Source organism: Eutrigla gurnardus, assembly GCF_963514095.1.
Source record: "Eutrigla gurnardus genome assembly, chromosome: 14".
Taxonomy (NCBI): Eukaryota; Metazoa; Chordata; class Actinopteri; order Perciformes; family Triglidae; genus Eutrigla; species Eutrigla gurnardus.
The window spans coordinates 4445367-4459508 of NC_139937.1; the positions used below are offsets into that span (position 1 = coordinate 4445367).

Here is a 14142-nt window from a genome sequence, read left to right on the forward strand (position 1 = left end):
AAAAATAGACTTTGATTTAATAATTTATGACATAAAAAATAAATATCTGAACAAACATGCTGCCAGAGGATTTGGCATTGCTATGAAACCAGCTCTGCTGCGCCATATTCCACTGGGTTCATGAAGGAGAAACCTGGGAAGGCCTCGCTGGTCCTGCCCGCCGGACACAGCTCGTTCACAGACGCAGAGACTGGTTGTCGCGTGAACTCCGGGTCGATGTAGCTGACATCACTGGGACCAGTCTGGAGAAGAGAGAGGGATAATCACACATTCAGGTACACTGCATCAATTTAAAAAAGGCAATGCTCTCCATTAATTGATTCATCACTCCTACCACTTTTGGGATGAATGGTGGTCTAACTTTCCTGGCCAGGAGGTCGTCCCAGTTGACTGATGAAAAGAATGTATGTTCTTGCAGCTCCACCTGGAGACACATTTAAGTTAGACCTTCTGTGGTTGTGTGTTTTTATGTTTGTGCATCTATGCTTTTTCTCTCTGTTTATTTTTGTGTGCACTTACAAGGTCACGGCTCCCACCTAAGCGTTTGAAGACATCTCTTTCTAGCAATCCTTCTAAGAGTGCGCGGGCATCCTGAGACCCCCCACTGCACACCTGCAGAGGAGCGTGAAGTATGTTCTCAAACATCTCTGCTTTGCTACGGCTGTAAAATGGAGGCTGAGATAAAGGACAGGCAGATGGTGTAAGCTGAAGATGCTGAAGAAGGCGATGGGATGATGAGATACTTTCACATGCAGCACTCACCAGTCCATAGAGCATCTCAAACAGCACAGTGCCGAGGCTCCACCAGTCCACTGCTGGATTGTATGGGTGGCCTTGTAGCACCTCTGGAGCGAGGTATTCAGGAGTCCCACAGAAGGTATGCATAATCCCACCGATGGCCACCCCTTCTTTACAAAGCCCAAAGTCAGTCAGCATCACATGACCCTGGCTGTCCAGCAGGATGTTCTCAGGTTTGAGGTCTCTGGCAGACAAAGTGATCAGACAAGTATTTGTTTAGGCTACAGATTCCTGTAGAAATTGATTTCAACTGGTTTCACCTCACTTCACTGTTTATGTTTGAATGTGGTGTTGGAGGACATGGTGGTTTTTAGTAATAACATTTTCTATGCAGAGCTCTCTTGTTGAAGTAAAGGTTTATTTGCGATTTCCCTGTATAAAATCAATTAAACATGTGGAATATGTGGCTAAAATCAAATATGAGGAAAGAGCAATGAGCCAATAACATTTGTGAAAGGGTAGATTGTCAATGGCTCCTCTTCTTATGTGTGTATGTACCTGTAAACAATCTCAAGAGAGTGGAGGTAGCCCAGTGCCATAGCCATCTCTGCAGCGTAGAAAGTAGCCCTGGGTTCAGGAAACGAACCCTCCCTCTGAAGGTGGTAGAAAAGCTGAAGAAAAACAGATGAGTGATGACACCTCTAAAACTCAATTGTCTGTGTAGGTTTAATTAATTTAAGCCAATTCAGTTTTTTATGCTTAATCTTTGTAAATGTTAGTCTATATAACAGCATTGCTTTGAACTTTTGAGTAGGGGGAGAGGGAGACTCCCAGTCACTTCCCCAGCTTTTAACCATGCCACAGTTGAAGTCATTTTCATACACATACCTCCCCGCCATTAACGTAGTCCAGGACAAAGTACAACGTCTTTCGTGTCTGGAAAGAGAAGTGGAGCCCCACCAGGAATGGATGTTGTAGTCCCTTCAGCAGCACACTCCTCTCAACCATCACGTTCCCCTGCTATAGATACACAAGGAAGATCGATGGGTGGGTGACTAGATAGAAACACTAGATAGATAGATAGATAGATAGATAGATAGATAGATAGATAGATAGATAGATAGATAGATAGATAGATAGATAGATAGATAGATAGTTTACCTCTTTCCTCTTGATAATCATCTGTTTCTGTAGCACTTTGATGGCATAGTAACCTCCATGTTTTCTATGTCTTGCTAGCAGCACCTGTACAAGTTTGAGCTGTGTCATATAATATCCCAAGAAAAAAAATCTCACAAGCACAAATACAAAATTTACAGGAATAAAAAATCTCCTACCTTTCCGAAGCTTCCTTTGCCGATAAGTTTGAGGTAATCAAAATCTTGCGGTTTCATCCTGGTTAATACAACAGAAGAAACCTGTCATCATTATCAGCATTACTTAAATTGTTGTTACTATATGATTTATTGATGTTACACAGATCAGTTAATGGGCTATTATAATGTATTAAAAAATAGTTTTTGGTTGCAAGGTTGTGACCACACTTTTAAGTAAAATGGAAAATGTCATTGACTTAGGGCAGTGGTTTCTGCTTTTTTCTGTCATGACTTATTTCTTGCACTCGGCTGGTAAAATGACTTACTGTGAGGTTTCTGTGTTCACTGAGCTCTGAGGAAAGGAAAGACACAGGGACAGTAAGGTCAGGAGGTCAGATTTAGTTTCACCTCCTGTCAACACGTTAAAAACCCCTCAGTAGCCTACTCACCACTGCGCCTCTCTCCTGCTTCTCTCTTGCCAGCCTGCACTGTCGTCGCAGGATTTTCTCGGTGTCCAGGCTTCAATCAGGAGGTAAAAAAACAGTAGTTACATATGTGTGTTTTTTTATTAAGTTAAACTTTTTTTTTTTTTTTTTTGCTAACTTACTGTTGGTAGAACTGCCGACTGGAAACACACTTGTGTACGAAGTCACAGAAGCCCACTTTCTTCCCCTTGAGCAGAGCTGTAAGACGGGCGGGGGGTTAATGTCCCTTACATAAGAGTTCAACAGCTGTAACATTATCGCGCTAATTAGCTACTCAGGTTAGGTTGAGTGGTCGCCACGAATTTTACATACTTTTAATGACGTAAGGAAAACAGTTGTATGATTTTGAAGATCATATTGTTAAAAAAAAAAAAAAAAAGATCATATTGTCCCTTTCTCTTTTCTAATTTATTATGAGAAGCAGGCTTTGTATTAATAAGCGTCAACCGTTACTTTTGACTACGACGAGCTATCCTTACCTGAGAGAAATGTCACGAGCCCTCTCATTTTGGCGTAGGTCATCGGCCGGTCCCGAGTCACCGTCATCATGGGCGACGCCTGACTGAGTGGGAGGTTTGGTAGAACGGAAAAGAGGAGAGAGCCGTTTAGTTGAAGGAAGGCGTACCGTCCGACAGCAGAGACGAGCCGCTAGTCCCAAACTTTCAAAATGTAGCTGCTCGGTTTAAAGACCTCTGACGTAGGAGACGCAGAGTACCTCCCGCAGTGCTGCGTTTACGTGTCCTCGGAGAAGTCGACACTGGGACGTTTGAGGATATGAGCGACCTAAGTGATTTGAAAAGTATTGGCGTTAGCATAGCTCGATGCTTTGAATTCAGATTGACTGGATGCTATATCTACAACAGACACACACAATAAGCTATCTGGCCAGCTCGTAAAAAAACAAATAATAAAACATGGGGCCATTTTCTAACAAAGAACCAGTTATAAAGGGTTTATCATTGTTATTACATCATTTACTTTTACTTTTACATCAGCTATACGCCATACATAACAACAGATGATGGGTTCTGGATTCTCCAAACAGCTAAACATCTTAATAACATTTACAACTGCAGATTTAATGGCTCACAATAAAGTGAAAATCTCAGCCCATTAAACTGAACATTGCTGGTATGAGTGGTTTTCTATAAAGCATTAAAAACTATGTAAAAACAGTAATTACTGCTTCTAAACACGTTATAAAGGGGGTCTTATTTTCAAGGGGTACCAACTACACATAACCATGTGCACTATAGTACACGTGCACTTGTAAATAATACATAGTTGGTGACCCAATTAACTTTCTTATCAAATGAACGTTTTCTCTTTAGGCCCCTGTATTAGTCACAGTTGACCAGACGGAGGAATGTATACCACCAGTAAGCCTGTGAGTGGGCAGCAACACTAATACTGAATTAATGTGCATGCATGAGATCCAACATGTAGAAAAAGATCAACATCACACAGTACACATTATTTTATGCGACCAAAATATTTGCACATACACACTTTCCTTTTGAACCTAAGGATAGTTTAGTGGGTCACGGAAACTGCACTCCATGTGTAAAGGCATGACGGCATTCCAGCACATGACAGCTCTGTATCATATGGCTGCTGCCTGAGAAAAGACATGGCCTGTCTGCACCACCACAGACCCAGAGTCACGCTTGTGATATAGGACCAAGCCCCTGTGGCATCTCACACTCCGCTATAGTGGATGGTTGTTTTATATGACAGCAGTTTATATACAATCCAGGCATCCAAATGCTATTACAGCCATATCATCTGGTTGGGGACTGAAGTACATAAGCACACATTTATATCAGTATGTACTCATATTATAAATGGACACAGAAAGAGGAGCTACCTTAAGTTTGGCAAAACAAATTCTTCTGAGAGACAGAGGTACACAGATGAATCTCTTCCATCTGTAAAAGCAAAATAAGTTATAGATGATAACCTCATATAGGAGATAAAACCGGGCTTTGTCACAAGATCAAATAAAATAAAATGATTGTCTTAAACTGGAAATGAGCAATAAAGGAATACAGCATGAGATCAGAATAAGAGGGTGTGGATGTAACATCTAGTTTGTCCCTGTGTCTGTTTCTAATTTTGGAGCTGCTGGGTTCAGAATTGGTACAGGGTGTCTTAGTTGCTGTTGCAGAAAGCCGACCCACGACAGCAGCAGGGGGAGGGCCCTCTCTCTTACAGTGTTGCCCAAAGGGAACTGGTCTCTGCTGGTCTGACCGACTGCTGTCAGTCTGACACCTCTTGTCACATCGCTCTAACGGCATAGGAACTGGCCGGGGCTGGTTTTTGCTTCTCCAGGCATGCAACAGGTGACACTGAACACAACGCACATATCTCAACAGTATTCCTACAAGAGAGGAAACCCAACGGAGGTGGTCTACAGCAGACCAGCCAACCCAGACAGGTTCTCTGCTTCAGGCTCAGGCCTAACAGTAGGAGAAGGTGGAATCACATTCAAATGTCCGCAGAATGACACCTAAAGCCTGTTGCGACTTCTGGTCTCAATTATTGCTCCATTATGATCAGACTTCATCTCCTCTTTCCTTAATTATCTCATTCCACAACCAGCCAATTTCTAACAAGGCACCTGTTATAAAGGGTTTATGATTGTTAATACATCCTTTACTGATGCTTTACATCAGCTATAAGCCACAACAGATTATGGGTTCTACATGTTATTAACATCTTAATAACATGTACAACTGCAGATTTGATGGCTCACAATAAAGTGAAAATCACACAACCCATTAAACTGCACTAAACTGTACTATCATTAAAAACAGTAATTACTGCTTCTCAACACTTTATAAAGGGTGACTTATTTTCAAGGGGTACCAATAACCATGTGCACTATAGTACACATGCACTTGTAAATAATACAAAGTTGGTGACCCAATTGACTTTCTTACAATTATCTCATTCAACAACCGGTCTCTGAATCTCTGAATCTGAAGTCTCTCATGTCTTTTACTCATGAGTCCACACAGAGATCTGGGAGTCATGTCTACTGCAGATATATGTGTGGTTGACATTGGAAATGTTTGGTCAAGTCACCTTGGTTTCAGACCTGGTTCAGCAGCAGTATAGACTTCAGGAACACGCTATAGTACACTTGCTGGTTTGTGTAGGATGATTGCATTTATTTAGACAGATACACAGGATGAATGTGTATCAGTTGTGTTGTGGAGGTGTTCAAGGTGCAAAACCAAAAAGTTAATGATGCTGGGTGGAGGTCTGCTGTAGCAAGGACAAGAGAGAGTGATAACAGCGAGCGTTTTTAACCCAAGGGTCCAGGTGAGCCCATTCAAGTGAATGTGTCTGCTGAGGTTGACCATGACAGCCTAGTTTATTTAAATATTGTTTAAATAAAGGACATGAATAATTAATCCACCACTTAATATAGGACATTATACTTATACTTATACTTACTTACACTTTTATAAATGCTCTCAATGCTGTCATCTGATGTGTTTTACTGCAATAAGACATTTTACACAGTAGTCTGATGATTTGTCATGCTTAACAGCAGTTGGCTAGTACTTGATCTGACCTGTAGATGGAGACAGCAAAGCGGAGGAGTCCATCATTGCCCTCTATTTCTGTATGAATTTGTATCAAAATAAATATTGTTCTATCAGCCTGCTGTCAGTGATTACAGATTTGATCACAATCACATCAGTTTAGCATCAGAAAAAGGACAGATTTTCCCTTCCGATGTTGCTGCATGGCTTCTCCTACTTTGAAGCTTTACTTCTACTGAACTTTTTTAAATGTAGTACTTTCCTTTGAGTATAGCAACAACAGAACAGCAGCTAGTCAATGATGATCATAGAACATTTATCTGCAATGACAATCTCTGGTTCCAGCTTCTCAGATGTGAGGATTTACACATTTCTCATTGCATGAGCAATTATAAGACACAAAGTAATGCATGAGAAACAACAATCTGATGATATAATAGTATAGGAAGTCGTAGTTTACTTGACGTACTTTATGTACATGTTCCTGACACCTTTGGTACCATTCCAGTGCCGGACTTTTACTTTTAATGGAGTATTATTACTTTTACTCAAGTCGAGAATCTGTAATGTTTTGGCTTGTACTGTATTTCCTATGCTTAGCGCGCGCCCCTAAGCGCGCATTCAATCGGCAGCGCGCGCGGCAAAAGGGGCGGGGCCGCGCGGAGCCAGTGAAGCCAGCAGGGATGGGAAACTTGTCCCGGATATTTACCTAACTATACCTGGCTCCTCCGACGCGACCCGTGTCGAGGGTTTTCACAGCGGACAGTCTGAGGAATATGATCCGTCTCTGACGCGGGACGACTGAGGTACACATATCTATTTTGTTTTTGACTTTTAAACATTCTCTTCCCCCCAAAAAAACACTTGGCCAAGTCGTAGTTACGAGCACCGCCGTGGTTGGAGGAAAGTTTCCCAGTGAAGCGTTCCTCCTTTTGGGTGTAGCTGTAGAAACAACGCTAGGTTGTCAACAGGTTCCTTGTTGGCGCTTTGGTTCAAAGTACAGCCAGATTACAGCAGAGTTCATTATCGACAGCCTGGGATTCTCGAACATAATAGATATGGGCCTGATACTCTGAGACAGGCCCTGTTTATTCACTGCATACGTGTGGTGAAGCAGTTAAGTTCATCAATGCTGGGTGTGTTTATGTCCTGCGATGCACACTGTTAACTTGGACGGATAAAACTCTGGCAACAACAAAACAAGTGTGTTAAAAGCATGATAAAGTAAGGTAACTAGTTTATTTCCTCGTCTGTTGCTGTCATGTGGGCACAGACCTCGACATATCAGAAATAGATGCAAAATGCAAAACACCCAGTGAAGTCATACGCCTCTACATCATGACGAATCTGTTTTTTAAATGTGGCATTTACTTGTAAATTCATTACAGGCCTGCCTGTGAGATGGGCTTATTATGGAAAACAAGTCGCCAATCTGGGAACAGCTCTGTGTTAATGTATTCAGAGTGTGTCACCTGTTCAAACATTAACCCAAACCTGTGTGTCCTTTCAGAGTCGATGTGAGACAGGCTGGTCTGGATCCATTAATCGTTCACCTGGAAACCAGGACGGGACACATGTACGTACACTTGCATGCATGTACACACACACACACACACATAAGTAGGTATTCACAAAGCCGGGATACGTTGTTGGCTTTGAGCATGGATTAGTAGAGTGCATGTATGTGTGTGTTTTTATTGCTCCCAGTGGCTGGTCTGAGATCAGATCAGTTGTTTCGTGGATGGGCGTGTTCAACTCTGAGAATGTTTAACATTCTTATCATTCAGTTGCCTGCGAAAGGCGGGAGAGATGCAGAAGGAGTGCAGCAGGGAGAGGGAAGGGACATGTTCAGACCCAGGCCAAAATAATTGGGAATTACACAAACGCACACAGTCACTCCTTCGCCTTCACGCTGCATTACTCACTGCAGACCGATGCTCCCTCCAGCACATGTATTACTCACCACGGTGTCACCCTGAGGGAGGTGCTTTCATAAGCACAACAGCCTGGAAACATCTGACAACTGTTTTTTGTGGTCTTGTGTGCGTGCGTGTTTCCAGGTCCCTGCTCAGTGGCGAGCTGAGGCCAGGGTTTTCTTGAGAGGGAAGCAGAGTTACCGTGGTAACAGACATGCCAAAACCGGACCTGCTCTGCCTAGTTCAGCTGCTGGACGGCACTATCGAGACCTTCAGAGTCAGCGTGCGTAACTCTCTCTCTCTCTCACACACACACACACTGTTTGCTGTCTGTCGTTGAGCAGATCATATGTTGCTCCGTTCTATCTCCGTGCTCTGCTAATGATCAAAGCGTCAGTGCGTGATACAGTGAGCAACCTTTTCCATTCTCTCTGATACACATACCTTGTTTAACACTGTGACCTTGGTTTGAAGGACACGACCACCTCCTGCAGCTTACAGGGCTTTTCACACAGCATTTTAAATCACCGTATCCAGTCTGACAGCAGCATACACAAACACACTGACGAGCTTACACACACACACACCTCACACACACACACATGCAGAAAGGCAATCACAAATATCGCTTTCTAGGACAGCAGCTCTGCAGCATCTTCATGTGAACAGTGGGAGAGCAGGTAGAGCGCTGCACTTGTTTCCAATATTAAACTCTCTTTTTCCAAATGGCTCCTCTGTTTAGATAAGGTTCAAATGTTCTTGTTCTGATTATGACTGAATAATCACACGGTAACGATGTTATGTCCACACAGACACTCACAAGTGCTTGTGTTTCCTGCTGCGAGAACTCACTGTTTGCCAGAGTTTACAGTAAACATGGCCGTCTGCGTCTTGTGATGTGAATGTGCTTCCTGTAACAAAAAGTGTGGAGAAAGTGTAGATGAACTGCATCCCTCAGAGTGATTAATACTTAAGTGTTATGCTGCAGAGCATATATGCTCACAGCCCCCCCCCCCCCCCATCCCTATCTATACATCAGGCACTACTGCAACATATGGCACTGTATATCTATATTTACAAATGAGCATCCGGTAACGTTTTGGCTGATATTCATGTTGGTTTGTTGTCTCCGTCCCTCAGAAGCAGGATGAAGGCGTGGTTTTGTTGGACCAAGTATGCGACCACCTGGGCCTGCAGGAGAGGCAGCTCTTCAGTCTGCAGATCAGAGAATCCAGCACAGCCATCGCCTCAATCACAGCCAACACACACTCTCCTGTGAGCTCACTGTTCATCTGCTGGTGCATTTGGGCTGGGATTGTAACGTATTGCACTCGCTGATTGCTGTTTAGACGATGATAACCACAGGGTATGCTTACATAAATGCTTTTTTTTAGCCCCGGTTAGTCATTACACTTAATGAATTTCTTTCTCTCAGAGATGGTTGGAGCCTGAGAAACCCTTGAAGAAGCAGATAAAAGGTATCTGGCTTGCTCTGGCTCCAGACAATTAACTGTCTTTACCGATAATTACTTGTCTAGACAAATGTATTTTGGTTTGAAAATATATTTCAATAAAACACATTTATAGATGGGAGACGTAGGAGAGAAGAGGAGATGAGCTTGCCACTATAGATATATGCCATTTCTCTGCAGGTCTGGCGTCTCCCTTTTATTTGAACTTCAGAGTACGATTCTTCATCTCTGATCCTAACTCTCTGCAGCATGAACAGACCAGGTGAGTATATTTGCCTCTCTGTTGTGTGTGTTTTTGCAGCAGTTAGACACTGATGTGGAGAAGTTGTGTGACTTAGAAAGGTCCTGGGTTTATGGGTGAAAATGAACGCGTGGGTTTTGCAAAGTTCCCCTTTTCTCGTCCCTGCAGGCACCTGTACTTCCTCCAGATCAGGAGTGACATTAGAGAAGGACGGTTAGTACCAACGCAAACTCAACCCCCCGCCCCCGTGTGCACGGTTTGTGTTTAGCTTTGACCATGTGTAATCATAGAGCATGATTTCAGGTTGCAGTGCCCGCTGAGTGCAGCTGTGGTGTTGGCCTCTTACGCCGTGCAGTGTAAGTCTTATCTCTTCCCGGAGAAACGAATGATAAATGACTTAATAATAACTGAGTGAGTAATTAGTCCTGTTGAGGATGCTCTCAATAAGCAGCAGCTCTGTTATAGTACCCCAGATGTCTGTGTGTGTGAGCGCGTGGATCTGGTTATGTGTCTCAGTGTCTCTTTCCGTCGCCTGCAGCCGAGACCGGGGATCACTGTCCATCTCGACTCCCAGGTTACCTCTCCAAGTGCTACTTCATTCCCGAGCAGGACGAAGACTTCCTGTCTAATGTGGAGGATCTTCATCCACAGCACAAGTAATTCAGATCAATCAAAAGCAGTTTGTTGTGCAGCTGGTTAGCTGGTGGAGTGTGTGACTGTGTGTGTGTGTGTTCTCAGGGGGCTGAAGCAGAGCGAGGCAGAGTTGTGTTTCCTCAACACAGCACGGACGCTGGAGTTGTATGGAGTGGAGCTGCACGCTGCGATGGTAGAGCGATTCCCTCGCACAAACGTTCACATCAAACATATTCCTCTCATGCATGACACTTGTTTCTGTCTCTCAGGACACCAACGACACCCCTCTGATGGTGGGCCTGGCCTCCAGTGGTGTTGCAATATTCTGTAATATGATTTGCTCCAGTTTTTTCCCCTGGTGAGTGACGATGATGACATTACCTTTCTTTGTTCCTGTATTTTCTTTCTTTTCTTTTATTTCCCTCAACCACTTGCATTCTTCCCCCATGTAGGGGGAACATAATCAAGATTTCTTTCAAGAGGAAACGCTTTCTCATACATCTAAAACGTAAACATGTGAGTCCTTCTACCATGCTCTTGTTGTTAATAGTTTAAAGATCTTCTCTGAAAAACATATGCTGCTTTTAATTGCTTTATACACTTGGCTGTGTAATCCATTGAATGTTTGTAGTCGGCTCCAGTTTTGATTGCTTTTTTATTGACCTATAATTATAGATACAATTAGGACATAAGAATATACACACATTTCATTTTTCACAAACTCGACCACAACATGGTCTACATAGATGTGAATATAGCATCTATTGAATGATTCATAGCCACTTTTGGCAGGTTTTCTCTGTGTAAATAATTCATAAAAAGAATATCAGAAGGGGCAGTTTTTTTTATTGCTGGCAACAAATGCAATCTGAGCAGCTTAAGTTAGAGACGTGGCCTTGAATATTGGAGTTGCAAAGAACGCCAACATTACAAAGCATTCTAAAAAAATTAACTTTGTTTGTTGCAGGGGGAGACCCAGGACTGTGAAGTGTCTCTCATTCTGCCCTGCTCCAAGACCTGTAAGAACCTGTGGAGGTCCTGTGTGGATCATCACTCCTTCTTCTGCTCCAACCGGACTGCCAGGAGCTCCCTACTCAACAACAGCACAGTTCAGTCCTATAGAAAGCTGATAACGCAACACCTGGGCCTCGGCAACAGTAAAACCGAGAGGTGAGTCTACAGCTGTTCATGGATGTTCACATGTACATTCTCCTCATAAACACTGAAAGGTGTATTTTCTTTCCCTCCGCCTTCACAGTGGTCCCGTGTGCCAGCGTGTGGTGGGAGGGATGGTGTGGAACCCAGTGCTGCGGAGGTCCATCTCATCAGAGTACCTCGAGACCAAAAGTCTTCCCTCCAGATCGCCCCCAAACACCCCCAACTGGTATCACCTGTTTTTTTTTTTGTTTTTTTTGCTATATCCAGATTAATGTTGGACAGTAAAAAGAAAACAAAAATATCCAAATGAAAGTTTTGCAAATATGATCCAAACACATTTGGGTGTGCGATTTCTCTGCAGACTCGGATTTCTGTAGACGCTGAACACGCAAATCTGATCTTATCACTTGCATATAAGAGTGGACGGTCGCAGTTGAAGTTTGAGAAACAAACCACATTTGCCTGGTTTGATACAACCCTGTCCTCACCTGGGTTTGCTGGTTTGTTTCCCCGACAGGCGGAGTCCCCGAGTTCGCCATGGCATCAGCAAACCTCGACCGTCCTCAGTTGAACTGACCAATGACATGAAAGACATGTCGGAGGGGGAGGATGTCTTCTACACATACAGGGCATCAGTGAGCAGCAGCAAGGACAGCGAGGAAGACGCTTCACCGCACGAGTCAGTATCAGTTACAAGAGAAATGTCTCCGTCTGCTTCTCAGGCACACGCTTAACCTCTCGTTCACTTCAGTGGGCTTTGGTGGCATGATGTATGCCGGGGCTGAATCAAAAGAGTCCACAGCATTAATGCCAGCTGTTACAACCAACAGGTTTAAGCAAGTTAACGTTAATGCAGTAAGTTGGCCAAACCAGTTAAAGAAACTTCCAGCTGTTTGCTTAACAAGGCCAGCTCCTTTCTACACTAGTTACATTTTATTCAAGAGAGAAGAAGAAGCACCTGTCTGGCACAAAGATATAATTGTTAATACCGTAAAGTGCGCCAGATAAACTTGTGCTTTTATTTTTATAATAATAACACTTTCATAATCTCATTATTAGTGAAAAAGTAGCAATTAAATTAACATCTAAAGTATTTATGTTAACCATAGAATGCATTAATATATAGAGTCAGATTTGTGTGATTTAACATCTGGAAGTCATCTGTTAATCAAGGTGGGATAAAAAAAATCTCTTTATTTAATCTCTTTCAGCTTTTCTGGCTCTTACAGCCAGGGAACAGATGAGGCTTTGTTGCAGATTGATGACAGTATAGGAGAGGAGGAAGGCGACCACAGCTCACACCACTACGATAAGGTCTGTTATTTCATCATGTACTCTAAATAAGTGCACTGATGTAAATCCATCAATGTGTGCATTGATTGTGAGTCCCTGTGTGACTGCAGGGTGCCCTCGGCGACGGGGACTTGATGCTAATATGTATCGCCCCCGATCATGATGGCAAGTTTGGCTTCAATGTGAAAGTGGGTCTCTCTCTTTGTTTGTGTTGTGTTGATATATTTACTCACAGTATGTTTGTGCAGTCACACTTCCTCTCTTGCTCCGTTTAATTGCCTAACTCCTCCTAGGGTGGAGTGGACCAGAAGATGCCTCTAGCCATATCCCACGTTAAACCTGACTCTCCGGTAAGAACAGACTCAGACGTGTTTGTGGTTTGACGGTCTAGTGAGTCCAGGTGGTGTCAACTTTATGACGAAACGTAAACACGATATGGACTGAAAAAGAGCTGCAACGATTAGTCAGTAAAATGACTAGTCGCTCCCCCGAGAAATGAGTTGGTTAATTCCCCAAGGCCGTTCTGTTTTTGGTTTGGCTTGTTTGATTTTCAATAGTATCAGTGATACTCTACGTTACACACGTTTGTCTATTTTATATATATATATATTGGACATTTTATTTTCAATACTGTTTTTGATGATGATTCATTCAGATGGATTAATTGATAATGGAAATGGAAAAATTATTTCAACTGACCAATACTGGATTTTTCTAGACAATACATACTGTATATAGATAATTGGTAGTTTTAAGAAAATTATAGTGAAATATCAGCCAATAGTAACAATAATCAAAAAACATATAATATTTTATATATTGAGACCAAGATAAAACTAACCCTAGCCCTGAGCGAAAAACTTTCCTGAAAAATGAACCTGGCAGTGCTCTCTTGTGGACAAACTATGAAATGTTGACACTTATCTCAAACCTAGTCCGTCATGTCTGTCCTACCATATTCTGTTGCTGACTTCTACCGATAAAACACTAATATCATAGATATATGGGTCGACCTCGAAGCCCAGACTGTAAGACCGATCGTCAAGTGGAGATGTCAGCTTTGTGCCTCTGTTGCTTGCAGGCAGGTCGATGTGAGCCCAAACTCCTGGAGGGAGACCTGTTGGTGCTCATCAACGGTCGAGACATTTCTGAACACACACATGATCAGGTTGTCATGTTCATACGAGCCAGCAGAGAGTCTCACTCCAGAGAGCTGGCCTTGCTCATCAGACGTAAAGGTGTGTGTGTGTGTGTGTGTGTGTGTGTGTGTGTGTGTGTGTGTGTGTGTGTGTGTGTGTGTGTGTGTGTGTGTGTGTGTGTGTGTGTGTGTGTGTGT

The 14142-nt window shown here is 43.0% G+C and overlaps 2 protein-coding genes across 2 annotated transcripts in view; one reads left to right on the forward strand and one right to left on the reverse strand.

Annotated features, from left to right (window-relative positions):
- Positions 1–44: 44 nt before the first annotated feature.
- On the reverse strand, positions 45–3191 carry sgk2b (serum/glucocorticoid regulated kinase 2b). The gene is made up of 12 exons (XM_084026702.1): positions 3019–3191; positions 2662–2737; positions 2504–2573; positions 2381–2406; positions 2076–2133; positions 1900–1983; positions 1627–1758; positions 1297–1409; positions 763–982; positions 520–675; positions 335–424; positions 45–242 (listed from the first exon to the last, which is right to left on the reverse strand). Exons 1-12 carry the CDS (start codon positions 3086–3088, stop codon positions 81–83), a joined length of 1257 nt encoding a protein of 418 aa, XP_083882828.1. The 5' UTR covers positions 3089–3191; the 3' UTR covers positions 45–80.
- Positions 3192–6756: 3565 nt separating this feature from the next.
- ptpn3 (protein tyrosine phosphatase non-receptor type 3) overlaps positions 6757–14142 on the forward strand; it is a 10731-nt gene continuing 3345 nt past the window's right edge. Inside the window, exons 1-19 of the mRNA XM_084027412.1 lie at positions 6757–6899; positions 7604–7669; positions 8154–8292; positions 9150–9284; positions 9445–9487; positions 9662–9743; positions 9891–9935; positions 10026–10078; positions 10261–10378; positions 10461–10548; positions 10625–10713; positions 10808–10871; positions 11323–11525; positions 11614–11739; positions 12031–12192; positions 12725–12827; positions 12917–12994; positions 13100–13156; positions 13888–14044. Coding sequence (XP_083883538.1) covers positions 8224–8292; positions 9150–9284; positions 9445–9487; positions 9662–9743; positions 9891–9935; positions 10026–10078; positions 10261–10378; positions 10461–10548; positions 10625–10713; positions 10808–10871; positions 11323–11525; positions 11614–11739; positions 12031–12192; positions 12725–12827; positions 12917–12994; positions 13100–13156; positions 13888–14044 — 1672 coding nt within the window. The 5' untranslated portion in view covers positions 6757–6899; positions 7604–7669; positions 8154–8223. The remainder of the gene's footprint in view (positions 6900–7603; positions 7670–8153; positions 8293–9149; positions 9285–9444; positions 9488–9661; positions 9744–9890; positions 9936–10025; positions 10079–10260; positions 10379–10460; positions 10549–10624; positions 10714–10807; positions 10872–11322; positions 11526–11613; positions 11740–12030; positions 12193–12724; positions 12828–12916; positions 12995–13099; positions 13157–13887; positions 14045–14142) is intronic.

Bases quoted from the DNA above. Each gene is read 5' to 3' on its own strand.
- sgk2b (XM_084026702.1), bottom strand. From the start codon at position 3,088: ATGATGACGGTGACTCGGGACCGGCCGATGACCTACGCCAAAATGAGA. The intron at 2,574-2,661 runs GTAAGTTAGCAA...TCCTGATTGAAG, and splicing joins AGTCGGCAGTTCTACCAACA to CCTGGACACCGAGAAAATCC. The intron at 243-334 runs GTAGGAGTGATG...TCTCTTCTCCAG, and splicing joins CACCATTCATCCCAAAAGTG to ACTGGTCCCAGTGATGTCAG.